At 37.0% G+C, this 16,634-nt stretch overlaps 1 protein-coding gene across 1 annotated transcript in view; it reads left to right on the forward strand.

Annotated features, from left to right (window-relative positions):
• The window catches only part of CARM1 (coactivator-associated arginine methyltransferase 1), a gene marked incomplete at both ends in the record, with an annotated part of 40,650 nt that extends 24,591 nt beyond the window's left edge, over window positions 1–16,059 (forward strand). Inside the window, 7 exon segments of the mRNA XM_008949482.1 lie at window positions 4,097–4,274; window positions 6,563–6,653; window positions 9,567–9,648; window positions 11,246–11,331; window positions 12,511–12,600; window positions 14,092–14,229; window positions 15,970–16,059. Coding sequence (XP_008947730.1) covers window positions 4,097–4,274; window positions 6,563–6,653; window positions 9,567–9,648; window positions 11,246–11,331; window positions 12,511–12,600; window positions 14,092–14,229; window positions 15,970–16,059 — 755 coding nt within the window.
• Between the last annotated feature and the right edge of the window lie 575 nt (window positions 16,060–16,634).

A 16,634-nucleotide genomic window follows, 5' to 3' on the forward strand; every position in this document is an offset into this window, starting at 1 on the left:
CTCGGATCATTCTGTTGGCCTTTCTCTGGACACGCTCCAGCAGGTCCACATCCCTCTTGTAATGGGGGCTCCAAATGTGGATGTAGTACTCCAGGTGGGGTCTCACCAGAGCAGAGTAGATCTTCCCCCCTCCCATTCCCTCTTCCAGGGCACAGCTCTGCTACCCCCTTCCCACCAGCAGTGCAGGAGGGGCAGGGAATGAGGGTTGTGGTTAGTCACAGTCCATTGCATGTGGTTTCTGCTGCTCCTTCCTCCTCAGGAGGAATATTCCTCACAGTCCTCCCCTGAAGCAATGTGGCATAGATCCCATGGGAGACAGTCCTTCATGAACTTCTCCAACCAGCGTGGGTGTCTCCCGCAGGCTTCAATCCTCACCAGGACAGATTGCTCCAGTACTGCTGTAGCACAGGTCTCCCCCAGAGTCACAGACTTCTTTGGGAGCAGTCCTTTGCTTCAGGGTGGGGAGCTCCATGGGATGCAGACAGGATTGATCTCTAAAGGCTGCAGGGGCTCAGGCTGCCATCTCACCACGGGCTGAAGAGCAATGGCTACTCCACTGTGCCTCTCCCTCCTCACTGACGTCTATGTGGTTTTCCCCTCTTAAAGGTGTTGTCACAGAGGTGCTGATTGGCTTGGCCTTGGCCAGAGGTGGGCCTGACTTGGAGCCAGGGGAGATTCATGGAGCTTCTTACAGGAGCCACACCAATACCGCTTACCTGCTACCAAAACACAACCTTAATATAGCGGTAATCTTGCTCTGCTTCCAAAGTCTTCTGAAATGTGGAAAAATCATAAGACAGAGTGGCTGTTGAAAACAATACATTCCTTTCAGTCATTCCACTCAAGGTACTGGGTGGAATTTTCTTTTTTCCTGGTTTGTTTTTTTTTTTTTTTTTTTCACTAAAGCTACAAAATATGGAAACTACTTCATTGCTTTTATTCAAGCACATTGTGCTGACCATAAGCTGGGAATTGCAGGAATTTACTAAAAACTTTGTGGGAGATGAAAACACTGTCAACACACCCACTCATATACACCTCCTCTTCTTTTGTCTTAGTTTTGCTACTGATTCCCAAAGGCACTGAGTCAAAAAGCTCTACTGCCACCACACTTAGCTACTTGTTCTTCATTTGCCAATAAGATTTTTTTTTAAAGGCACAAAAGTTGCTACTATTTAAAAAAGAAGCTTCAATTTAGATTCGTAAAAACATCAAGCTGTCAAGATGAAGAGATGTGTGGTGAGTTTCTGCATAAGAGATGAAGACATAGTCTAAGGCATATCTTTCAAATGGCATGGCAAATATTCCTGCCTGAGAAGCAAGGTTGTATTGGTGATGACAGAAATAATTTTCTATGTTTTAAACTCTCAGTTCATGAAGATGCTGCAGAGGGTGAATTAATTTAATAATCTTGCCAAAAATAAGGTCAGTTCAAACAATACAGAGGTAGTTATGACAAAGAATTAGTTTATAGCTGATAAGTTTATAGCATCCTCAAAATGTTGTATTTATTTATTTTTAAATATCAGGTTTGGACTAATATTGCCTAGGAGTAGAAGTTAACAATATTTTCTGTGCATGTGACATAATAAACTTGTGTTCTGTATCTGTTGAAAATTATTTATGTTATTTCTGTAGAAGCTTCCTTTTGTACAGAAGAGATATGTGGAATTTGTGGAAGACTGTAGCTCTCCAGTATTTAATGTCAATTTACCGATTTTTGCTTCTGTTCATGTGAGAATTAGCCTCTAATTAGAGTTTGCCAATGCATGGTAAATTGCAGTTTCAGAAATATCATCTCTGTAATTAAAAAGATAATATAGCAAAATTTATATATTTAAGACTTTCAAAAATAGCTTATCATTACCATCAATCCAGCTAGATATGAACTGTTAACTCTAATTAAACAGGTGTAAAAAGCACCAAAAGAATAGCTGCCATAAGATAAGTGATCTTCTTCCTAAAAAATTCCTATTAAAAAAAATTCCTAAAATAATCCCTTTTAAAAATACATTTTCTATCAGTGTTAAGCTTCAGAAGGCAAAAAGCACAGGGAACTAAAGTTTTCACAAGTCATACTTACACTGTAAAGGAGAGGATTAGTATTGACAATGTTTCTTTGAATTTTGTTTGTTTTTACTGTATCTAAAGGTATGAAATCAACTAAACATTAATTATTTAAAAGTTGTATAATATTATTAATGATAATGGATAGCAACAAAACTCCTTTTCTAGCTGTGTCTGTGCCACTAAAAGTAAAAATTTTGATAATATAAGCATCTCCACTGCTTGTGATAAAGATGCTGTAATATTCTGCTGCCCTTCAGCCAACTGTTCGAGTTAACTGTCGCAGTCTGTGAGGGTCTGAAATGATTTAGGCTTCTTGTCTTTGTACATCTATGCTGCTGCAGAGCTGTTATTTGAGAGTGAGTTATTTTTAGGTTCAGAATTTTCCTGTAAGCAAAATGGTAATTTCGTTTCCAAAATTAAATCACATCATGTGTTTGCTTGTGTAGTCTTTGTTATAAAAGACCTTTAAAGCAAAGTTTTTCAACCTGTTCTTAGAAATGGATACAAACACTTGTCAGTAAAAGAAGCAGCAATGTTATTTACCTAATTGATAGCATGTTAGTGTGCAATGATTTTTGTTTTGGTTAGTAGGTTTATTTATCATATTAGCTTCTAGTTTACATTGGCAGTTTATGGCTGAAAAACATTAACCATATCACTCATTCAAGCTTGAATGAAAATCCTTTACACAGAAGTTATATTTATTAGGTTACCTATAAGCACAGAAGGTTCTGTAATTGCACTGGAGAGTCCTGAGAAAGTATTTCATAGCTAGCATTTCACTTCATTGTAAGGAAGCTAAATTCAGATATTTGATACAGGACCACAAAATTATTAGAATTTATGAATTATTTTAGCCTGTTGTATAAGTTGTTCTATGGTGGTGTTGTTTTGTTTGTTTGTTTGTTTTTCTCTAACTTCCAGCATATTCAGATTTCAGTAGATTAGCTAATAACATTAGTCGCTCTTTCTCTAGTTAGCATGAGTCCTAAATTTCATTGCTCTTAGCTAAGGAACAGCCTGTTTCAGAAAAGGTTTGCTAAAGTAATTAGGCACTTCCATTGATGTTACAATTATACCAGTGCACGCACATCTGTGAGAGAGTGTTTTCTATTACTGTACTGTGTATATTTGTTCTTCCTGGTGTCTCTGGACATCAATATAAAACTCCTACTGTGCTTTTGCAAAGGGTGTTTCAATTTTTAGAATACCCCCACAGACACCTTAGATTAGTGTGAAACAATGGCTTCTTTATAAGTTTGTGCCAGAAGAACCCGGATCCTACTCCCTATTTAAATAGAAGAGGTTTAGATATTTCCCTGTATATCTGAGTGTAGTGCAACTAAATAGGACACACATCTATGTGTAGATATATAGAAGCTTTAAAAATATTTTTCTTTTCCTTAATAACTTCCTGTATCAAACATAATATTTTAGGTCCATTTCTTCTGTTTGTTTCATATTTTTCTCTGAGGTTCACTGTGAGCATAGAAGTGGATAGGATCCAGTATCCTGCCTTTAAGTACTGGCCTATCTGAATACATTTATGTGAATATAGTGCTATGCTCCATTTATGCTTAGAAATTACTCACTGTAACTTTTCAAGTCTCGAGTTTCTTCATCCTTTCATGACTATGCAGCTCACTCAAAACCAGTATTTTTTTAAAATCTGGATAATGATGAATACCCTTTCTTTGTAATCTGTACTGAATAAAAATATCCACCTTTTCTTGGTAATTATTTTTGGTGTAGGTACTGATTACAGTTATCTCTTACAGGACAACAGTACTTGTACTCTCATTTGCTGATTCCACACAAAACATTTGAGTTTGCTCCAGTGAGCTCCAGTCTTCAGAAATTTTGGTGTAGTGAGGCAATATATATTACTTTTCTATTTTATTCTGATTAACAATCTGAGGTAGTTGTTTTACACTCTAGGAGGTTTAATGCTTTTTAAAGAACTCTGATATAAATTCTGCTGATCAAAGGAGTCAACACTTTCCATGCACTTTTGCTTTTCCTCTAGCTGTTGGTGAGAAGCAACAACCTTTCTGACAAGATCACAGTTCTGTCTGGAAAAATTGAGGAGATCTCCTTGCCTGAGAGTGTTGATGTGGTAGTTTCTGAACCGATGGGTTATATGCTGTTCAATGAAAGGATGTTGGAAAGTTACCTCCATTCCAAAAAATGGTTGAAGTCAAATGGTGAGTGTGTCGCCACAGGAAGAGAAAAAGCTTCTGAAAGAAGAAAAAAAAAGACTTGAATTTAATTGGTAGCCCAGGATTGTCTGGTTTTATACTCCCATTCCATCTCAACAGCCAACACCTAAGGGTCTCAGGGAAATTAATATAATGATGCAGTCAGCATTGCTGTTGTACAGTGCTGTTCACACTGGAAATAGCTTTTGCTTAAGCTACTGATGCACTACTGACTTCTGCCTGTGTTAATTTTAACCTGGTGCTATATACACTGTGATTGCAAGTAAGGTCAAATGGGTGAAGGGTCTTTCTGTGGAGAAAGTCCAATATATTGTCTTTGGGAAAAATGTGAAGTTCAAATTGTTTTGACATCTTTTCACTTGGCTTCTCCCAAATACCCTACTCTGTTATTTGCATGTTGCCTTTTGAGTGGCATGTGAGAGATTCGCAGCATTCAGTGCTCTGTATTTCATCTCACCTGTGTTTCAAGGTGTTTTGAAGGGAATATGTAAGCTCCAGGGCCTCATGGGATGCTTCTGCGAGAGACAGATCTGAGCGTCCAATCGCTGAATGATATATCCTTCTGCATGAACTGCTGAAAATGAACTGTGAAGTCTCTCTTTAAAAGACTTCCTTAAAAGAGACTTTCTCAAGTAAAATTACTGCAGCATGAAAGTTATTGAAGCACGGGCTGAACCTGTGCATCAGTGCAGGGAGCTGATGACTTTGCTGTTGAGTTCTTCCAAACCTGCAAAGCACGTGTGGGTAATGCTTTTCAAGCTAGCCACTATTCTGAAGTCTCCCATTTAGATTCTACAGGCCTGGTTTCGGAGGAGGCCTTCTGAAAACTGATCAGTAGGCAGGTAATTTCCAGTTGTAAATGAGTGAATGCTTTTAAAGATGCATGCATAACTTTCTAATTGCTCAATTGTACAGCGGGGATAAATCACCTTAGGTAGTGTTTATTAAACATAATGATTGTCATAAGAAGTGAGTTGAAATTATGACATTTTGAGTAAGTTGCTAATATTTAGTACCAGTCAGGTTTGGAAACATTCTGTCCCAAATTCTCTGTGAACTTGTCAATATTCTCCCCACAGCCAGTTTTTAAAAATAGCTATTTTGTGAGTGAGTGTTATTCTTTTTTTAAGTTTCTGTAGACTCTTCCTACAAGGTGTACTTAGAAAAGGAAAGCTGTTTCCTTTTCCCTCAACTCTTTTATCTGTCCTTCCCTTCAGCTATGCATTGTGTTTTATACCTGGTTAAAAAAGGATGAAGAAGTATGCTCAAGTGTAGTTCAAATTGGCCAGGCTTTTTTTCCTGCTTCCAAAATATAAGGGCATTCATTTAAGCTGGTAGGCAGTCTGATGCCCTGTCCACAGAAAATAATGGAAGGTAATTCGTCTGATTTCCCACATCATTAAAGTGCGAGATCCTAATGAAAAAAACGTCCTTGCTAACTAGCAGAGCAGGATTTCATTCCCTGCTCTTTTACTGATGTGCCACTTTGTGCAAATAAAATTCTGTTTTTCAGCTTTAGCATCTGTAAAACAAAAAAAAAAAACAAACAACCAAAAAAAAGTACAATATGCATTTTTGTGTTTGTAAAATTTTCGGCATTTACTCTGAGGTGCTATGAGTTTTCTGGATAAAAATCTTAAGAATTGCATATGTAACTACTTTGTTCTTTAACAGCAGTTTTTCCAAATTTGACCCAAACCATATTAATCAGTTTAATTCAAGATCAAGTCAGAGCTTTAATGGAAATCCTTTACACAGATGTGATATTTATTAGGTTAGCTATATGCAAGGAAGGTGCTATAATTGCACTGGAGAGTGCTGAGAAGGTAGTTTAATAGCTAGCATTTCACTTCATTAGAAGGAAGCTAAATAATTCAGATATTTGATATAGAACCACAAAATTATTAGGACTTTATGAAGTATTCTGGTCTGTTCTATAGGTTGTTCTAGATTGGGTTTTTTACTAACTGCTTCAGTATATCCACATTTCAGTAATCCCTGTATTAATGAAGCTAAATGTTAAGGTGTCTGAAGGGTATGACAATTGCCGTTTATGAACTGGTGGTTTCTCACTAGCAAAGACATTGCTGTAAAGGTGTCTGTGGGACTGTAGAATCACAGAATATGCAGGGTTGGAAGGGGCTCACAAGGATCATTGAGTCCAGCTCCTTGCTCCATGCAGGGCAACCTTAACATTAAACCATCTATTTAAGAGCATTGTCCAAACACTTCTTGAACTTCCTCTTTACATTATATTGTCTTTTGTTTACTAGGAATTATGTTCCCAACACACAGTGACGTTCACTTGGCTCCTTTTTCTGATGAGCAGCTGTACATGGAACACTACTCCAGAGCCAATTTTTGGTAATTATTATTGTAATGACCACACTAAATGATCTTCGTCAAACCATTTTGTTGGTTTTTCAAAGACAAAGTTTTCTTTAGGTTATGATATAACTGTTCATACTTAGATTTCTTTGGCTGTCTCTGAACTAGAGCTATGATAAAATCATGCTAATCCTATAGCAATTAGAGGAGCGAGAGAAATCTGAGTGACTTACATGCTGGATCCTTTGCTGGCAATGTTGCTTTATACAGTTAGCTTGTGCTCTTTTGTCTCACTGTGCTGGTTGAACCAGTTTGAAATGTTTGCATTGTATGTTGACAACCACCAAAACTGAAAGAGTATTTTTTATGTTAAGAGACTGAACAAAAAAGAAGGTAGAAGTAACTTCTGATAAGTTTTCACATCTGCATTCTAAAAAAAAAAAAAAAAAAAAAAAAAAAAAAACATTCATCTGTGTCTAGCTAGCATGCACATACTTAATAAACTGAATTATCTGTCAAACACTACAGGGTTTTCAGAGAATTGCATAAAGGGGAAAACCAAATTTTTCAATTCTGCTTTAGTAACTAATTTCTTTTTGCACCAGGAATGTTTCTGACATTGATAATAATATCATGGACTGTAGTAATACTATGGAATTATGACAGTAACCTGCTTGGTATCTAAACTGCAACATACTGCAGTCTTTCTTGCACCTTTATTTGCAAGAGGATGTCTCCCATTTTTGACACAGTTACCCTTGATGACATTCCTTGTATATTAGATTCTGTCTGACATATTCCTAGACAAAACAGTTCATGTGCTTACAATGTTATTTATTGCTGTCTTGAGATGTCCCCTGAGCAGAGTGCTGTAGTATCAGTCCTCCTGTCAGTCCACATAGTTATAGTTTTGTATGGATGTATGCCTAGGATATTGGCTATGCAAGAGGACGAAATACTCTTGAGGTTACTGAGTGCTCTAAAGACCAACAGGTTAGTGCTTCTGATGTCTTCAACCAAATGTGGGATAAAATGCTCTGAGTGACAGTGTGGTAATTCTGCTTCTGCACCACTCTAGAACATGCATGTTCTTAATACCTAAAACTCTGGATATCCTGATAGATTCAGAGCTATAAAGGTCCTATTTTAGACAAAACATTTCCTCAGAACTTTTTTTGGTGTTTGAAGACAACCATAAGGAAGTAGTTGGTGACAGCCTGTGATTTGCTAAGCTTCAGATTCCACACCTCAAGAAACAGCTTTCATTCATAGTCCAGCTTTGTTACGAGGAACAAAAGATGTGTCTTGTATGTAATAAATCCTTTCCTATTTAACTAAATCTATAGCCTGTGTCTGGGAGATCGGACATGGTTTTGGATCCAGTTGGATGGTAGTACTTAGGCAAATGGCTGAATGAAATACCTAGATTTGCAATTTGAACTTTAATCTAGTAAAGGCATCAGGACTAAAAGAACCTTCAAAATCCTATGCAAAAATCATGCTATGTATCCTAACATTAGATGCAGCAGTTGCCATAGCCTGTTTGCCATAGAAAGGAAAGGCTACATGTTTCTCATACACTTAGAATTATTGTTTTGGATTGGTACAGTAATAATAATTATAAGACTGTATATGTATGTTTTGTTTCTCTTCAATCCTAGAGACTGGCTTACTGTTGCACTTTAGAGTTGCATATTAATTTGTATTTACCAGTAATCATTCCTAGAAGTATGATAATGTATAGTCCACCATAGAAAAGCAGACTGCTGTCTTTGTGAAAACCTTGCTCAGATAGAAAGATGCGAAGCATAAATATACAGCATGTAGTTAAAAGTAGTGTGCATTTTGTTTGTGTTTCTCATCAGTGATGATAAATAAGCAACTCAATCATACAGTACAGCAAACATATGGGAAAGGCTAAAAGATCCCTTGCAGTTACTGGCGTCAGCTGATTTCTTCTGTTGTGCTTATTTAAGTTCTTTCCTTAAAGATATCTTCTCAGATATTTTTAAGGCATACAGTCACCTGGGCATTTTCACTTTATAAGATTAGCACAGAACTAGAAATGCAGAATTTATCAGCATTAAAGGGATATTGCCAGACTGGTTTAGATTAACTCATCCACTTTGAAATAAATTACAGTAAAAGTAACTTTTAGTTTGAAAGTTTGAAAAATAAGTTAAAAAAGTAATTTTACAGTTTAGAAAAATTACAGTAAAGTAGTATGATGTAACAATGAAGAAAAACATTTACATTTGACCTTTTTAAGTGCATCTGAAGATTTTGAATGCTTGACCCTGTTTTTGTATCTAGATGACATTTGCATCACAAGGAGCTGAGCTTCCTGTCTGTTTCCCCTTTCCACCCCCTTTTTTTCTATGTTACCTGGAAATAAAGATAGCTATTAAACTTTTCAGTCAGTTGGTAATAGGTTTACACACAGGAGGAAGATTACTGAAAGCATGTATATTTTTGTTTCAAGCTTCATACTGGAAATAGTCTGAATATATGTTAAATGCACATTTCCATAAATTGGTAAAATAAAAATATTAGGGTTTTTCCCCCATTCTGTTGGTACAGGAGGACCTTTATTTTCTTCTTTAATGTCAGTAGAGGGGAACCACCCTCAATTCTGGAATAGTTCAAAATCACAGAAGTAACTTAAAGGTGCCTCAGCCCTTCTTCCTATTTCTGCTTGCTGTGTAGGTTTTTTCAGAAGCATAGTGTGACCATTTGAGGGGATCATGTCACCTCAGTGCTGTATAGGATGTCTTTGAGGAAGGTAAAATATTTTAAGGAGGGCTGCAATTGGGCTTCGTGGCAGACAGGAGAAAGGGTAAGAGGTGCTTAGCCACACTTCACCTGACATTTATAGTTACTGTGCCTGGGTCTGCTGGAACCCAGGATAAATAATTTCTCCCTAAATGTTTTATGTGTTACTGTTTCTAGGTACCAGGAATGCTTTTATGGGGTGAACCTGTCCAGTCTGCACAGTGCAGCTGTGGATGAGTATTTCCAACAACCCATTGTGGTAGGTTGGTATGTCTGGGGGTTATTTCTCTGGGAGTTATATTTGTCTCCTCAACAAAATCCTACAGGCACAGTAGCCTTCATGTTTAACAGAGCTCTGTGGCTGTTGAATTGAGGGACAGCAACTAAATCTGTGGGTGTGAACAGAGCTGCTGTCAAAGGTTAACTACTATATGTAATATTCTTGGTTTCGCTCTAAACAGTAGGTGTGTTTCCAGTCTCTTAAACAAGTGACTTGACCTTTTCCCCTTCCCATCTCTGATCCACAAATTAAAGGGAAAGATAAAGCTGCTAAGCAAACCGGTTTTTGTATTATGAAACGTCCTTTTAATTTTTACATGTAAATATCCTTATTTTATTGTTAACTTGGCTTTAGCACTTGCCATTGTCCTTCTTTCATTTCAGTAAAAGTCTAGGTGGTACCTAGTTAGAATGTGGGAGAAATCCTTCTTACATCTCTGAGGAAAAAAACTAAACAATCTTCACCCCTGCCATAGTATAATGCTTCAGCGTAGATGCAACAAAAAAGGTTTGATATCAGAAATTTTACTGCATCTTGGCTAGCTTTAGGCTAACTAGTTTGAGTAGCGAAAGCAGTGTAGCTGCTGTTGCAGAGAGACCCTGCAACCTGTCCAGAAATCTGGAAAGACCATCAGACTACTGATGTGACCTTCTGCACTCTGCTGCTTTTGGTACTTGAAATGGATAAGGGAAAACTCTCGTTTACCTTTGTAAATTTGAGCCATATCTTTGACTACAGCCTGGCTATTCTCAGTGTTGGCTCTTTTCTTTCAGTTAGAGAATGGAGTAATCTGCAGGACTGTGACATATACTTGCATCCTGTATAAAGTGCATGTCTAACTTTGATTTCTCAGCTGAGCTGCTTCCTTCCTTGAAGATCAGAAATGCGTTGCTCAATAAATTTATTTATTTTAAAGTATCACATATCTGCTTGGCTTCCCCTTACTCTGTAGACAGATTTTAGTTCACAGATGGGCTAGGGGAGGGGATGTGACATAAGGCTTTATGTTAAGAGTTTGCTTTATTTATGAAAGATCATGCGAAGAGTCATAGATTAGGATTAGTATCTGTGATTAAAGAAAATGAAGAGAAAAGTTTTCACTTGCTGACTGAATACTTCTAATTTTTTTTTTAAAGGGCAATCTTTATTAAGTAATCTTGTTTGCTATAATTCATAATTTGATTTTTAAGTATTTACATACTGTCTTAGTGTGGCTTACAGAAGAAATATTAAAATGTGTGTAGTTTAAGAACAACAAACAAATAAATGAGTCAAATAAGCCCACCTTTTTTTTTTTTACAAGTGATTAATTTTTGCACAAATTTTACTGTTTGTAGGTTGAATAAAACAGTCTTTGATAGGTATGTAAGCTATCAAATATATTAAATCCTGATCATAGTGCAAAATGTAACTGTTTTAAGGGATGCTGAAAAAATTGAAGCATTTAGAATAAGTCTATTGGTGTGAAGGTTTATTTTTGTCTTTTTTTTCAGATTTTTTTTAACACAAAGAAAGTTTGTACACTGACAAGACAGAAAGATGACACTTGCAACTATTTTTTTTCCCATTCCCATAGGATGCTTTTGATGTGAGAATTCTGATGGCCCGGTCAGTGAAGTACACCATTAACTTCATGGAAGCTGCTGAAGAAGATTTACATAGGTCAGCAGATGCCAGCAACCTACTCTTTATCTTTCAGTTTTGTAACAGGCTGTTGATTGTTGGTGCTCAGAGACAGAGGAAGCTCTGGTGGTGGATGTGCAGCAGGGAACTTGGTGTTCCAGAATGATTAGTACACCACTCATAATGGACTGGAGCCTTCATCTGCATGATGATTTGTCTAGTATTAGCAAAGAATCCTGTTCAAAATTTTCCTACTGAAAAGGATAAAATGTACTCTAGAAGACAGTGATTACTTCTTAGCTTTGTATGTTGGGACACATTTAAACCTAACTGCAAGGCAATTTCTGTTTTTCTGTGTAGACATCCTAAAAGACCTTGTGAAATGGTGTTATCACAAGCTGCCTTGCTGAACTCTTGTGTATCTATTTTTTAAAAAATATTTTCCAGTATAACAGGAATCAGCTTTACCTCATTTTCCTCCAGAGGTCCTTCAAATCATTAGTTGGAGCCAGCCTGCATCCCTTGTGTCCCAGGATGGCAGCAGAGAAGCCTTCTTCTCAGTACATCTCTGAAATAACGTGTACCATATGACAGAACTTGAGGGAGTGCTTCAAGTCACTGCAAGACACTGACATATGAGGAAAATATCACAGACTGCTCTGAAACTCTGAACCCTTTTTATTTCAACAGGACTCACAATTAATTGTATAAATACCATGGTTTAGTGTGAAAGAATTGCTCTAAGAGCAGGGAAACAGCTGAAGAACTGCTTTCCAGTTTTAGTTGGCTAGTGCTGACTTCCTTCAGTGGTTCTCAGAATGTGTTCAGACTTGAATGCTAATTTTCTGACATGTTTCTGCAAGAGTGGGTGAGATTTGGGTTCAGCTACATAGGCGGTACAGTTCTTTTGGAAGTTCTTTTTTATTTATAACAGTCTGCAGTGTTGCCACCAATGATAAAGTAACACTTGTGTAGTGGCATATTTGATTCTGTTATTGAATAAGGCACACAAAAAACTGATGTCTAAATGAGTGCCATTGGTTAATTCTATTGACACACACACAGAAAAGAGCATAACTTTTTAAACATATGGAAAATCAAGACATAAGCTGATGAATAAGAATGGAAATATATAAATTAGTACAAGGTAGGTTTCTGGTGGAATTTCCAGTACTTTTTGGAAGTTACTTTGGCAGCATATTGTTTTTTCTCCTGCAGAGTGGAAATCCCTTTTGTTTTTGAAATTAAGCAATCTGGACTAATCCATGGCCTGGCCTTCTGGTTTGATGTGGCATTTGTAGGATCACTGTAAGTACTTTTGCTTTCTTCCTGCAAAATACTGACTATAGGGGACAAATCATGTCTTCCATACAAAGTGTGCCAGAATTAGACTTTTGTGTGGTGCTGACCTTGTTTGTAATGTAATTCCTTTGTCTTAAAAGAAATTATGCTTTCTAGAGGTAACAAGAAGTGCTAGCAGCATGACCAGATGGTGGTGGTCTTGCTTCCTGTTGACTGGGGTGCACACTACCTATAGTAGACCACATCCAGGAATTGCTGAGGATCAAAAGACAGTATTCCACTGACCCTTTGTACTATTATATACCTTTTTGTTTTACATTGTAAGCAAAGCAGCAGAATTTGAACAAGAAGCTGGATTTTCCCATATAGGTTTGTCTTGTTTGTGGTTAAAAAGCAGAGCAGGTTCAAGTTCCAACTGACAAGATGGAAATGGGGAAAATTTCACCAGGCTTGGGAAATTTTTTTCGATGCATTTATTTCAAACTGGGGACATTGATCTGGTACAGTAAGTAGGTGAAAATTAGATAAACCTGCTTAGGTAATCAGTACATAGATTTCAGCTATCTATATTTTGCTCTTAGATGTGTTTTGTTGATTACCAAGTTAAATTGATCTAGTTTTAGAGGGGGTGATTTTTTTTTTTTCCCAATAAACTGTAAAATGCACTCTCTATAAATTGATAAATGCCTTTTATTAGCCTTTGAAACAAGGATCATCAAGAATTTAGAATGGTATATCCGTTAAAAGAAAATGGACACATGCATTTGTATTTACTTTTAACAGCTCATAGTAAAATTTTTAATCTTAAGAAAGGAAACAGAAACTCCACATCAATTACAACACTAGAGAAAACTGCAGACTTGTAGGAACTGACTGAAATCCTCTACTAAGAATGCCTCCATTTTGGAGTAGGCGATTGCTACAACTCTGGAAGCTCTTTGTGTTAGCACTAGAAATCTCAGTGGATTGGTCTTGCAGTATTACATGTATTAACCCTTTCTATGCATCTACATCCCTTTCAATATATTATGGAAATAAACTACGCATAGGACCTTCTTGGAGAGTGTTGTTTAAGGATGCAACTACCATTGTAAAGAATTGCATTGCCACATTCAGGACAAACCTTTGTTTGCTGTAATTTGTTGAAATTGTCTGAGTGGTAAGAGGAGAGAGAAATTAGTATACTGTGGCCTGGCAGTGTGGAAAGAAAATAGGAGTCTGAAGAGGGTTTTGGGGTTTGTTTTGAATCTTCATAACTGGCTTAGGCACACAGAGCTGGTGGTGACAGGCAGAGAGTATAGGCGAAGAAAGAAAATGAGGCATTATATATTTATTTCCCAGCAGACAGCAGAATCACTCTTGCAGTTTACTTGAAGGCAGTTTAAAGTTTATTATAAGCAGCTGAGGCCTCAAATACATAAAGGTGTAACAACTTAAAATTGTTTCTGAAAGGAGAAGACAATAGAATGTCTAGATAGTTTTTCTGGTTTGTTTTAGGGTAACTGTTTGGTTGTCCACTGCACCGTCAGAACCTCTCACTCACTGGTATCAAGTACGCTGCCTTCTCCAGACGCCCCTCTTTGCTAAAGAGGGGGAAACTCTCTCAGGGAAAGCCTTATTTGTTGCCAATGAGTGGTAAGTGTAAAAGCTTCCCAAGCAGATTTTGTAGTGTGGCTGCTCTTGTTAGAGGTACCCAAAAGACACCAGCTCATTTCACATTTGTTATTTCTGGTACAATTACTAATTTATATCTTATCTCTGATACATAGTTGCCCTTGTAAGACTGGTCACCAAAGGTCTCCATGTTCCACTCCAGCCATCTGTGATGTTCCTTCTCACATGCCTTCTCCTTAACCACCTGTCATATCCTGCCTTCCCTTACAGTGCTACTTGCAGCTTTTGTCAGCCTTCTGCTCCACTGTCTTTCATATACAGCAGTTTTTTTCAGGTCATGTCCAGTCATTTTCCACACTTTGTTCTGCTAGTGTAACCTCTGGCCATGTCTTCATCAGAAAACAGATTGTTTGCCTGAAGCTCCAAAATCCTTTGTCTCTCAGCAACTCCTGTGCAGAGATAAGGAGAAGTGAGGTTGATCCCAAATCCATTACAGTTTTTAATTCTGAAAAAAAAAAAAAAAAAAAAAAAATCCTTGTGGACATACTCCCCTCTTCAAGGGGAGCATATCTTTCTCATGTGTTGTTTGACCTTCCACTATGGCTAATGAAGATGCTTTTGGAAGGGCATATTTTCTCATTAGACTTCTCTGCTGTTCCTACTGTCAGTCAAATATTTGGTAACTCCATGTCTATGCTTAGTTTTTAAAACAATGCTCAAGTGACTGGGTCATACAAATTTCAGCCTGGTTTGATTATGTGTATCTGTAGTTTGAACAGAAAACAAAGCCTTCTTGGTGTGGGAAGGTGATTTTTTTTTTTTTTTTGGGCAATGTGCTGACCAGTCGGGTGATTCCTGTAACACTACCTGGGCTTTTTAAGCACACCAGCAAAATACACTTGATATGGGACTTGTCAAATTTCCAGATCTGCTTTGAAACTCCTCATGGATCAAATAGTAACACAGAACTTAATATGTCTCTTTCAAACATAAAATGTTTTTATATTTTAATATATAAAAGAAACACTGCATGCCATAAATTGATCACACAGCTACTCCTGTACATGTGAATACATAAGGTATATCTACAATGGAGCATGGCTCAGAGCCAGCAACCTTGCTAGACTGAGAATGAGAAGCATTTTAACCATGTGTTAGCACTGAGCTAAGAAATCCTGTCACCAAAGGTGCTCTGCTTTCAGGATCAACATAGCATCTCTCTGTAACTCTGCAGTTGCTGTGCTCTGCTAGAGGACCAGCTTTGATCACCTTCAGCATTCTCAGTTTTTCCTCCTTACTTTTCTGTGTAAACTCAGTTTGTTGCAAAAAGTCCTGTGAAAAAATATCTTTCCTGCATGCTGAAATCCATGTTTATGAAAAGAATAAACCTAATGCTGTTTGGCCAGTTGGATATTTTTGATGGTGAAATAATACTGCTTCTACTTTTTAATGTTGAAATTTATAATATTTCTGTCAGAGAGGAGGAAAAAGACCCTTCACTATTGAATCCTATCAGTGATTATGGTGTTTTTCATATAAAAGTGCTTAAAATCTCTTAAGCATCTTGTAAATTTTACTTCTTTTGAAATTACGAAATAATCATGGCCTTGCACTGATACCACTGCAAATAAATTTCCTTTGCTTATTATATGAAGTGGTTATTGCACAGACAGTAACTACACTAGTGTTTTTTTCACACAGCATGTTATAGTTGTTTTTGTTCCATTACCTCTGTCTTTTAGTCTTCTCTTTCTGATACAGACAAAGTTATGATATTGAGATTGTGGCTATGGTGGACCAGACAGGATTCAAATCTGGTAACATTCTTGATTTAAAGAACCCATTTTTTAGGTAAGAAATGCTTTTGACTAAAATACACCATTGCAGAGTGGTAACATGGTATGACAGGAAGCAAAGCACACCTACTATGGAAGAACAAGTTTCTGACCTCTTATAGTTTATTTTATTTCTACAGGTATAAGGCCATGATTGTTTTGTATTAGCAGTAGTTAATTATATAAGCAAATATTCTATTCTGGCTATGTGACAAAGAGCAAAAGGAAAATAAAGCTGTAATGATTTAGTGCTGTGACAAAAGAGTAGGCATTTATTTACTTGAATGAAAGTATACTTAAAATCTTTTGCTGTTTCCTTTTGTATGATGTACATCGTTGTTACTTGAGGAATCAGCAATATGCCAAGATGCACTCTGCTACATACATAAATTGATATGACTATTTGACATGAAGGACCTCTCCTTTCTGTATCGAACAGGAAAGAAGGAAAAAAAAATATACACTTGCTACAATCCTTTCCAGATGAGCAGGAACCTTCATTAGGCATTGCCACAGCACCATATTTTGGGAAAAGCTGTCATTTACAAATCAAAACAAGCAGGAGGAAGGAGCCATCACTTCTTCCAAAAG

The sequence above is a fragment of the Merops nubicus genome, unplaced genomic scaffold, assembly GCF_000691845.1.
Source record: "Merops nubicus isolate BGI_N331 unplaced genomic scaffold, ASM69184v1 scaffold15201, whole genome shotgun sequence".
NCBI lineage: Eukaryota > Metazoa > Chordata > Aves > Coraciiformes > Meropidae > Merops > Merops nubicus.